A 12,526-nucleotide genomic window follows, 5' to 3' on the forward strand; every position below is an offset into this window, starting at 1 on the left:
CATGTATTTTTGCAGTGTTGCCATCTTAGTGCATTTTAGTCGCAAGCATGCATTTTTCTAAACAAGTTGCCACAGTGTTTAAAAGCAATTTTATTTATTTTCCCTTTCTTGTTGTTGTACATTTTGTTTGCTTGTTATGTTTTGTTTTCTCAACTGCTCAATACTTTGTGCTGTTTGCCACGGGGCCGGCCGAGAACGCCCCCTTGCCGTATAAACAAAATTTTAAGCAGGTGGTCAAGTGATTAATGTCTGTGTTTTAACAAAATTTTAGCTTTGTTTTTAAATTTGAAATTGTTTTTTTTTGTTTGTTTTTGTATCGAATTCGGTATATATTACATTACAACAAAAATTCTAAAAACAGCAACAACAATAACAAAAAAACAACACCATAAGCCAGTGGAGGCGAATTTATTATTGCAATTCTGTTTTCAGCAAAAATATATTTAATATTCTTTTTTCTTATTTTTTTAGTTTTTTAGTTTTTATTTTTAATAGTCAAATTCTACTTGAAAAAAAAAAATCATAAACCAATTGTGTGTTACATTTGTCAAAAATATGGCAACACTCTTACCTGAATTTATTAATTGCTTGATCACCTAATTCATAAAATTTTATTTCTTCACTAAATACGTCTAAAGGGACATTGACCGGTCTCCGTAGTCGACCACCTAAATGGAAAGTGAGAAGAATTTCATAAAAATAAACAAATGAAAAAATATTAGTTTAAACATGTGTGGAAAGGGAAGAGAAAGAAGAGTAAACATTATATGTGATTAATTTTTTATATATATTTAAATTAATATATTTTTAATAGATATTAAATATTACTCTGAAATGGAAGAAACAACAAAGATTAGTTCGAATATATTTATCGATAACTTACCACTTTGATAATAGTATAAAATCGCATCGAAGCTCGGTCGACTACGGTCAAAAAAATATTCATTTCTAAGCGGGTCAAAGTACCGTAATCTCCGAGCTGGATCTCCTAGTAACGTGTCCGGAAACTGATTTAACGTTCTTAATTGTGTTTCAAACCTTAACCCGCTTACCTGAAATATAAGAAATTAAAATTGTTCATATTAATATGTATTCATATATATATATCTTTATTGAATGGAAATATTCCTGAAAAAACTTAGCTCAACGAATAAAAAAGGTCATTTTTTGAAAAGACTATGAACCTACTCATACAGCTAAAGATACTGATCAATCAAATAATTAAAGAACAATTTGTTGCAATGTCTTACCTATTTGTCACCCTAAGAACCGACAGTAAACAAGAGAACTTCTGTATTTCCTCCCACTTCAAAAAAGCGATTTAAGTCAAATCAATAGTTAATAATTCTCGTAGAGTGGTATTTTGATATCTATATATTCTTTCGAAAAATTAATATACAGGTGGGATCCATAAACTAGAAGATTTACATATATATAAGCAGGGTTATAAGCCTGATCACCTCCCAACAGTGTTGCTTGAGGCTAAGAGTCTCAGTCTCCTAAATTCTTTGCCCACTGTCTTAAAGAAGAGCTTGCTCTTTCTCCCCTCATTCTTCTCTACAACTTAGGTTTCCATAATCACGAGCATATAGTTCAGTCTCAGCTAGACCCTCTCGAAAGTTTGCGTAAACGCCACCCCTTCACACATGATGCCATCCCTCCCTAACTGAATACATCTCTTTACGGTTCTGATGCTTAAATTTTAAAGGAAATATATATATACATACATACAACAATGCTTTAACTGAGTGACAAAGAACAAATAGCCTCTTCTCTCATGACTGAATTTAATCCGCCCTTTTTTCTCTTAGTTTTCTCTTTCAGTTTTAATTTGAATTAAAAGCAACAAAAATTTTGATTTTGACGTGTCTTATATAACAGGGGCCTTAGTCCCTCATTCATGTTTATTTCAGAGAGTAGCTCAAGATAATTCTAGAGTGGTTTACTTAAGAGTAAAACACGTGCACGGGAAAGAATGGTTCTCTTCTAACTGATTTGCAGCTGTGACAGTAAAACTAAAATTTGCAAGAACAACTATGTCGTCATGTATACCAGGAAAGTTCGTTTGTAAATACAAAATTCATTTAGGTGAATAGTGTGAAATATTATACATTCTCTAACTAAAATTTAAATCTCAAAATATTAAAGAAATAAAAATAAATAAAATTAAAAAGATTTCGAACAGTTATTAAGGAGCTGCAATAAAAATTTCAATAAATGTATCAAATTTTTGTTGTTTCTTCTTTATTACTATTTGAACCCTTCTAGTTAACGTTAAAACAAATTTATTTTATATGTCTGATTTAATTACTTAAGTAAATGTTTTTAACGTTTTTGGCAGTGAAATCAAAATAATTCAAGTCTTATAATACCTTAAATAATAATAATAATTATTCTTATTATTTTTTCTACTTACATTTATAACGACTCTTTCGCAAAAATCATGATCGTGAGGAATGGGTTCAAAGTGTTGTGGGCCGCCACCATAACCATGACCTGCCCCCCCTTCTTCGTCTTGACTGCTCAATTTGGGTAAAGACCTGTAATTAAAATAATTAAAAAATATTTCAATTAATATTTTTGCTTAAAAAGGAAGAAAAAAAAATTATCTATTAAATATTTTTTTTTGTATATAAAAATAGTATCTCATATATAAAGTCATTTTTTAAATTTAACCTTAAAGTATAAAAAAGTGAATTCCTGCTCCTTTCAAAATTACTATTTACAAATTCATAGAGCAGCTAGTTTACAGATATCCTTCCACTCCCCCTCCCCTGCTACATTTCAAGCATTTCATTTCTTGGCAAACATTCAAACAATTTCTCTTCAAGTTTTGTTTTCATTTTTATTTTTTTATTTTTATTTATTTTCTTTTTTTTCAATTTCATTTCTTCATGCAATTTTGTGCAAAGGTCCTCGACGGATTTAAATAAGCTCGAAATTAATGTTCGTGTTGAAAGTGTAATTGAAAGGATTTGGCAATGATTTTTATGAACACGATAATATCAGTTTAGAGCATATATTTATTGTAGCTTATATATAATTTTAAACCATAAACCTTTAATGTTTGCAATTACTTTTTTTTGAAGTCTTATTAAAGAGTTTAAAGCTATTTTACATTATTTAGGCTATAATTTTTATTTAAATGCTTATATCGTTTTGAACTTGTGTTTTTTTAAGAAAATTAAGTTTTGTGAATAGATTTTATTTAATTTAAAATTTTAGTCAATTTTTTTAAAGTTTTAAAATTAATTAATTTACTAAAAGAACTATTACTTCATAACGAAAATTTTAAGTAAAGGAACATATATAAGCATGATTCCATATGATTCAATAGGTTAGGTTATGTCGGTGACGCAAAGGATCCACTTAACCCATTGTGTTACAAATTGTATTTAAAGTGAACTTTAAATAAAAAGAAAGTAGTTTTAAGAAGTTTTGATGGAATGCTGTTATAGAAATATCAATAACTTTGGAAACTTTAGTTAAGTGTTAATAATTAAACTAGAAGATATGTTATTTCCGAAGCCACTGTTCATGGATATGGACAGTATCAGAAATTGTAGTATATTGACCCAATGAATAGATTTGATTTAAAAATTTTAATCAAACATTTAAGAGCTTTCATTTATTTTCTGCATTCCATAATATTTTGTTATAGAACATAATGTAATAATGGTAGCAGCGTCATGTAATATATTTTACTACAATGCTATATTAAGTTAGGTTATATCCGCGATCCTTAGGCCACTTGGGTCAATTGGCGCATTTTGTTGCTGTATAAGAACTCAAAACTTTAAACCTTCGCCAAAGACTAAAATGATGGCGCTGGAGCTGTCTAAGGTCCTCAAAAAAATAAGCCCTTAATATAAGCAATCATCGCTAACAACAAAGCAGATGTGTGGCACTTTCATTGTCCCTTCCATAACCGCGACAGGCTTTATTAAATGGGAGATTCAATCTTTTGGCATAGATTCCGTAACGATTGCGACCCGATAATATAAAAGTGCATATGATATTATTAATAAAGTTTAATAAGTGTTCACATAATGCTAACAGTTGATCCTTATTATTTAGATATTCCATGTATATTTCAAAGATACCATGTTTAGCTAGCTCATCTGCTTTTAGTTGGTGGGAATCCCTGTGACTGAGAATCTAGTAATAATTGACTACATCGATATTTTGATTAAGTATGCTTATCAGGCCTAAATCATTTTTTGTGCAATTTGGAATGGATTTGAAGAATGGCAAGATGGCCATGTAATGAAGAATTTCCATACTAACTCACTTATTTAATTTGTAACTGCTTATGTAATCCGTCACCAGAAATCTAGAGAAGTGATGAACTGCATTCAGATGTGAAATTTGGAATAGATATGGAGAATGGCCTACAAAATATTGTAGATAGAACTAAATTATTCACATATTTTATTTAGATTTCAGGACACTTAGTCTAAAAAGTTCAATTGCCTTGTGATTGCTTTCGACAACTCTGTGATCAGTAATCTAGAAAAGAGAAATGTTGGACTGTATCAATATCTCCTTTTGATGTGCTGATGTCGTCATTCTGTATGCAATTTGAACTGATATTGGAGACTTTAAATTAGATTGATTAACACAATTGTTACGTTGATTAATTTTTGTATCAAAACTACAACTTTTCTTTTCAATATTAGAACTTTTTGCGGAAATAATCATTTAGAACTTTTAATTTTAAATTTTTATTTATGTATATCAAGTCTTACATATAAAATGATTACTTTAAACACAATTTGTTAACAAATTTATAAATGAATATCTTTTAATAGATTGTTTGGTATAATTGTATGTTAGGTTATGTTTTACCGGTAATCCTAACTTTAAGTGGAACCTTAGGAACGCCGGTATTGGCTCACTGTATTACCGTAGAAGAACTCAAAGGTTTAAAAACCGCCTTGAACTTTTGGCAATTCTTAAAATAAGTTTTAGAGGAAGGTCCTGGAACTGAATATGTTGATTTGTATGTTCGAATGTGTAATAAGTTGCATATAAATAAATATTTAAAATATAAATTTAACTTTCCTAAGTAACTTTATTGTTTCTTTGTGTGAAACTATTTTCTTATATTTATAAAAAATTCTTAACAAAAATTTACACGAACCATGACTTGTGTCAAGAAACGTACGAACTGTCACACTTTAACTGTTACAATTGAAACATTCAAGGATGAAACAAGATGGCAACACACGACATGCACATGCATGCCTGCAATACACTGAGAAAATTCAAAAACAAAAAAGATGCAAAAAATTATTTATAGACATAATTTCGTTTTGTAACAATTGTATTTATGCTGCCATTTTTACTTGTCAATGCAGTGCAACTTCGGAAACGAAAACTTCAATGAAACACAATTTTATCAAATGACGTCAGCCACAAGTGCACGGAAACCGAAAATGTACTAAAAACAGGAGCAAATTTGCCTACAAGTGTACATATAAAAATGTATGTACGTACATATGTGTGTAGAAACATATGTTAAAAAAATGCATATATATAAATGTATTGATATATAATACATATATGTCAAGTAGCATAATTCTGTATGTGTGCATTGTTGTTGTGTTTGCAAGTGTGTGAGTGCGTTGATTTGTTTGTAGCCGCTGATCAATGAAAAGTTCATTGCTTCGATTTAAACAATAAAAACAATAATAGCATTAGACCAAGTACAACACTATTTATAGCTACAGCAACAGTAATCAATGCATACATAAACATCAACACATACACACTCACAAGCAATGCTATACCCATATAAATCAAACTTTTATGCATATTTTTACCGCTCTTCACACCAAACAGACGCCAATGTGTTGTGGTGTTGAACAATTGTGCTTGTCATACCCACACTACTTATATCGTGAACTGTTGCAAACATACCCACCCCTCATCTAGCGTCCTCCACAAATTGACTGACGTTTATAGTCAGTTTGCACTGTGCAGATAAATTTCATTGATGCACCTTTACGGACAGTTTTATGTATACACAATATTATATACTCACTGCATATATATATGTATTATACATTATAGAGATATATATATGTGTGAGTGTGTATATGCTCGCCAACAGCTGCAGCATAAAATTGCAACAGCTTTTATATAGGTCAGTGTGTTTGCAAGCAACAACGTTTTATAGTTTAAATGCCTTTGTGACGTCACCCGACATGCCGCATGACTGCGATAGCTTTCATTTTGCTAGAACCTCTTATTGTTGTTGTTGTAGCTATGTTAGCTACATTTGTATTAGTAAATAGTTGACCTATTTATGTAAACTTTTGATTATTTAAGCTATGAACTTTCAAAAAAAAAAACAAAAAAATAAAAAAAAAACTATTTATGCATGCCACCAACAAAGGATTTTATGCATTGACAATAAAAATGAACTGCTTAAGTTATATAGTTTATGTTGAATTGTGACGTCACTACAATTTCGTTTAAAACTTTATTAAAGCGAAGTTTTCAACATTATACAAAATAAGCAAAAATATGGAATACCAAACCTTATTTACTGATTCATTAAAAAGTTACTCATTAACTACTTGAACGTTGTGTGCTTCCTTTTCAAGGAGAAGTGCAGCCATTTTTTTTTATATTTTATTTTCTCGTATTTACTTTAAGTTCATTCAGTAAAAATTTTGCGTAGTAACGTTGTTATGCAGTCTCGTCAAGGATGAAAGCGAATGTCAGTGAAGGAAAGGCCGAGGTAATTTAATTGTTTCTCAATTTTTTTAAATCGCTCTTCATTAATGGATAAATTATGGTATGTTACGTTAAAGGTATAATTGCATAATTTTAAAGTTAAAACTAAATTGAAAGAATTGGCTATGTCCACAATAGATCCTGAAAGTCATTTTAATCCATTGTGAATATGTGATAAGGGAAGGAAATCACCTCACAGAAACAAACGCAACCTTAAACAATAACACCATTCTTATGGCGCTATATAAATTGGAAATTTATGCATAAACCTGATATACTAATACCTAAGCGATTGGATCAAAAGTATAGATTTCATTACATCGTGTTACTTTGGATATACTTATGGGAGTAGCTGTGTTTATTTCATCTGGCATATAACGCATGGACACATACAGAAAAATGCAAGTACCAAAAAAAAGAGATATATAAAAATACAAGTACCGAATTCTGATATAAGTAGAACCGAAATTTGAATTTTTATAAATGTATACGTTCGGGGCAGGTACTATTAAGCTAAATGACAAACAATTTCAAAAAAAATTTTTAGGAATATAGGAATACTATTTTTTCTTCACATCTTTATAAAGCCTATATAATTGTTATCCCATAAACTTGGCTTTTATTATGAAATACACTTTTTGTACTTTTTTGGAGAGCCACCACCTCATATTCCACCACTAGCTCCTTGCAGTGTTCACACAGACAATGCCAGTCCTTTCTTAGAAACTACCCATCAAGTTTCTCCAAACTCTTTTCCAGAGACGTCTGCAATCTATTTCAACGAAATAGAAATCCCTCACAATATTCCATTGTTTGATCATGGATATAGCAACCTGCTTTATAGTATACACTTTAAAAAAGTTTTTAATTTTTATAAATGCTCATCAACTTAGATAAAGATAGCTTAGATAAATTTAAAAATTCAAATACTAAGTTTATTATGTTTTATTTTCTGATTACTGGCATGCGATTTTAGCCGAAAGCCTTTTCCAGTCTGATATTTCAGATTTTCTTAACTCTCTCAACTTTCTTCGCTTCTCTTATTCCTAAGAGGCAGTTTTAGCGGGTTCAAGTGTCACACTATGGTTTTCACCAAGCACTCAAAAAAATATATTTCCTTGTTTTTTTTTTAGAAAACCACACCTCAGAAAACTATAATTTGAGACTGTAGTGAGTTCTTGTGACAGTGTAGTTTTATTATAAGGTGATAATTTATTAAAGATTTGTCCTTTTACAATTTTATTTCTTAAAACAGCATATTTATATTACTTTCGTTAAAACTAATTTCACAAATGAAAATATTCATCCCTTTTTGGTATTTGTTTAAAAATTAAAATGAAACCTTTTGAATATATAATTAAATTACAACGTTCGAAGCAGAAATAATTAAACTTTAAAGTGAAATTTAATTAAGTTGTCATTTCAAATTCACTTTATTGCAATAGAAAATAAAATTTTATTTTTTTTTTATTTTTTGTGATTCCCCCCACAGTAGCAAAGACATTGAACGAGCAAAAACTAAAAATAAAATTAGAAAAACTAAAAATAGTATTTATAGTCTTGTATAGTACAATGTCCCGTAAGTATATAGAACCCATCCACCCACCCAGCAAGTGATCTCAAGTTAACTAGAACTGCGTACAAGTCCATTTAAATGTTAACATTGTGAAGAAAAATGAAAATTACATTTACAATTTTCACACAGACTCATCACTTGCAACACTATCTTCTCCACTTGGTACTAGAATTTACCGCATGCCTAACGACCTCCTGCCCAACGCTAGCAACTTGACATAAACTGCACTCAACTAACTCAACACAAAAAAAAAACAAATAAATAAAAAAAAATTTACTACACGGTTAGTTGCATGGTTGCTTGATTAGGTAAAGTAAAGGGACTGCTGCAACAATTGCCTTGGAAGTGTCCATGTCTAAATTATTCTCTTTTAGCCTGAAATTTGTGCAGCTTTTGTGCTCCGCTGCGCTAACAGCAGCGAATGCACGAAGAAAGACAAAGCCAAAGCGAAAGACAAACGCAAAATACAAACACAATTTATATAAATAACCACATGCAATTCAACAATTATAGAAATTTATTCAGAAGGTTCATCCACGACGTTGAGGGCGAGGTGCATGTGTGTGTGTGTGTCTGTGTGTGTATGAATGTGTCTGTTACTTGTTACGACGTTAAATATATAATTACATGTAAATGTACTCTACACTCTGCCTCACATGTTGCCACTTGCATGTTACGTGTTTTTGCTATTTTTTTCTGTTGTTTTGCATTTTTATTTTATGTTTGTTCACTATCAGTGCTTGCGTTGCAATTGAAACGTGTGAAGTGTATGCATGGCGTTGCCACGTTGTTATTTTTTTACACCAACCATTATGTGTGTACGAATGAATCTATTTATGTGCAACATTCAAGTGTTGCTTCAGCTAATATAAAAATAAACGCAAAACTGCAACATTAGCGAGTGAGTACGTGCGTGAGTGTGTGTTTATATACATATGTGTGTCTGTTAAGTGTTTATGATAAGCGGTCAAGGTAACAGTTTTATGTGTGTGTGTGTGTGTATGTGACCGCCTGTGTATATGAATGACAAATTTTAGCTTCAATGAGTTTGTTTATAAAAAATTTAATCGACTTTGCAGGATGATAGAAACAAAATAGCTTTATATGCACAAATATTGCTTTAAAAAAAGAAAATAAAATAATTAGTATTTAAAAAAATTCGTAATTTGGTTTAGAATGAGTTTACACTAAAGCAATTAATTTGATAAATGTGCAGCAAAAAGCATCATTTTTTGGTAATTGTAAGTGCAAACGCAGCATTAACTTAAAACGAATTTAGTAGCAGATATGAGGTCAATATTTGCTTAGTCTGATGAAATGATAAACAATAATCCAGTCAAGGCGTAGAGAAGGGTTATGAAGAAATTTCGCAATTAATAGAGAGCAAAAATGCTCAAGTGCACTGACTAAACTAGCCTCAACATAATAAATATTAAATTTTATCAATAAACTTAATAAAGTAATTAATTTTAATATAATTAAGCATATAATAAGATATCTTACATATTTTTCAGCACCATTTCTCTTTAACATTATTTGTCTTATTTTTACAATACTTTTTTGCAACTATCTTCCTCCTTGTCGGAATTTATAATGCGACCATAAAGCATGAAATGCCAAGAATTGTAATGAGATTTTATAGCACCTGCGTCTAATTCAGATATTTATGAGCAAGAATACACATTTAATTTCCAACAATCCTTTTAGAAAAACATAGTTTGATAAAAAAAGTTTGAAAATAAAATTATAACATTTTACTCTAACACGTTTCAAAAGAAGAAATATTTCGCTTATGCATTTTAATGCATCCTTAACGTTGCAAAGAGTCCAAAGCCTTAAACTAAAACAGTAAAGTGAAGACAGCAATTTAGTCTGTTGGTTTAAACATGGATAAAGGTACAGTAGCCAGAATATATTCCAAAACCTACCTACCATCTTAGCGACTTTACTTTTGTATAAAGGCGCAGGTGTCGGAATATATTCCGAAACTAAGGGACTTATGAATCCTACCATTTTTCCGATTCCAGTTCAATATTTCAGGCAGAAGTTTTCGCCATTCTGAGTCTATTCTCTTACTGTAAGGGTGTGCTTTCATGAAAAGGAAGTCTATGTTCTTAGTGATAGTCAGCAAGCTATTAAAACTATTTCTGCAGGTTGCTCCCGTCGAAAATAGTTTAATATACTCTTGCTTAATGATTTTTTAAAGAGAATAATAAAATTTAGGCGATTTATCAGCGTACTAAGCAGTTCCTCCAATGTAACTTGAGTTTGCTTTGTGGAGTGTCTAATATAGCAGAAAATGAGCATGCAAATAGGCTTGCAAGACTTGGTAGTTCCTCTGTGGAATTTTTTGTTTCAAATCCTGCTCCTGCCAGCCACAGATGAAACTTTATATATAATTACTGTGCTCATATATCTTCAACAGTTGTGTCAAGAACTACTTGGTTCTTATACTTTATATGTAGAACTTTCAATTTAGTACACAGAAGTAAATTAGAAGTATCTAAGATAATCTCTGTGCTTATGGGTCACTGAACTACAGGGCGACATGGAGCCAGGCTTAGCCTGCTCTGTCAAATCTTATTAATATCAGAGTAAAATATCGAATAGCGAATGTAAGAAATTTATATATAATTTCAGAATATCAAAATAAATGTTAAAATTCTTCTCAAAATGTTTTTTTTTTTGCTTTTTTAGATACACACACACAACAAAGCAAACTACATGTATATGAGTTTTCAATCTGTAGAATTCATTAAATGTAGCAAGCTTTAAAAATTAATGCACCGAACATTAATCCTCAAAATTTATTCGAGTGCAGCATGGGCTAACTGCACTATAAGCGACTATATTCGCTTATCCCCAAATATTGAATATATATGATGTTAAATTTGATGACCTTTTTTAATAAACTATTTTTCAGTTATTTATTTTCAGTTATTTTTTCAAACAAATAAAAACTGGGTTAAATATAATATTGTACTTGAAATTTTAGAACAAATCTAATTATCATTTATATTTCATTGAACATTAAAAAAAAAAGGTAAATAAACAATTAAAAAACTATAAATTTTTTCAGATTCGGAAAAATAATTGGAAAGCTTTAAAATTTATTAATAAATATTTATAAACTATATATAATAGGAGTATATAAAATAAAACCTATTAATTTAAATAATTAGTTTTCAATACAATGTTGTATTTTCAATATATGATGCAAAATTTTATGATCTTTATTTACCAAATCTTTTGAAAGTAAATATTGCTTATTTTCTTTAAAACTGTTTCCAGTAATTTTTTCAAATCAAAAGAAAATCCTTTTTCTTTTGTACTAGAGGACTGGAGGGTTTATTTACAATTCTTAAATGTCAGTCGTGTAAATAGATATTTTAAAAAAATAAAAAATAATAAACCTATCTCTTTTAAGTGTTTACATATAATTAATACTACCTTTTTTTAACCGGTAGAAAAAAATTGTGTCACAAGAGCCTTAATTTTTAGCACTATTATTAAGTGATTTAAAATATTAATTTATTTATTCATTTCATTTTTCTGCTCTAATAAAGAAGAAGCAATAAAAAAGCCCTTGAAATTTCAGTGTTACCTGAGCCAATAAAATCAACCATTCACAATAAAAGCAATACGAATGTGAGTGCATGAAGGCAACGAAAGGAAGCGGTACTTCCTAGGGCTTAATTTAAGTGTTTTATTTGAAAAGCTATTAAACTGCATTTTCCATACAATAAACCAGCACGTGTGTGTGCATTTTATAGAATTCAAAAAAATAAAAATTTCATAATAAAATGGGCAAAAAAATAGTATTTACATGCCAAAGGAGCTTATAAATGAAATTCCATTCGAAAGCACTTAAAGTAAATATTTAGACTACAATTTTGCTAAGCACATAATAATTTTCATTTTTCGCAATTATTTTGATTTTGTTTTTGCAAAAACAAATTTAAAAAATAAAACGAAAATAAATAAATAAAATTACAAGTGCTTTTCTACTGATATATTTTCCTACATTTTTTTTTTTTTGGATCAATTAAATACGCTTCAGTTTTCAAACTAAAATCAGCATAAAATCATTGAGTGGAAATGAATTTAACGTTTGGTGGGAATCAAACAGTCTGAAAAGGCATAAACAAACATAAAAATGTAGTACACAGAACAAGAACAAGCACAAAAAATACAGAAATATGAAAA

The 12,526-nt window shown here is 29.8% G+C and overlaps 1 protein-coding gene across 3 annotated transcripts in view; it reads right to left on the reverse strand.

Moving 5' to 3' along the window:
- Positions 1 to 12,526, reverse strand: part of LOC119670810 (potassium voltage-gated channel protein Shaker-like) — a 536,527-nt gene that overhangs the window by 44,578 nt on the left and 479,423 nt on the right. For all 3 annotated transcript variants that reach the window (XM_038081230.1, XM_038081229.1, XM_038081228.1), the window contains exons 2-4: positions 2,417 to 2,540; positions 884 to 1,052; positions 572 to 668 (exon numbers count right to left, since the gene is read on the reverse strand). In XM_038081230.1, the coding sequence (XP_037937158.1) occupies positions 572 to 668; positions 884 to 1,052; positions 2,417 to 2,540 (390 nt within the window). The remainder of the gene's footprint in view (positions 1 to 571; positions 669 to 883; positions 1,053 to 2,416; positions 2,541 to 12,526) is intronic.

The sequence above is a fragment of the Teleopsis dalmanni genome, chromosome 1 (genome assembly GCF_002237135.1).
Source record: "Teleopsis dalmanni isolate 2A chromosome 1, ASM223713v2, whole genome shotgun sequence".
NCBI lineage: Eukaryota > Metazoa > Arthropoda > Insecta > Diptera > Diopsidae > Teleopsis > Teleopsis dalmanni.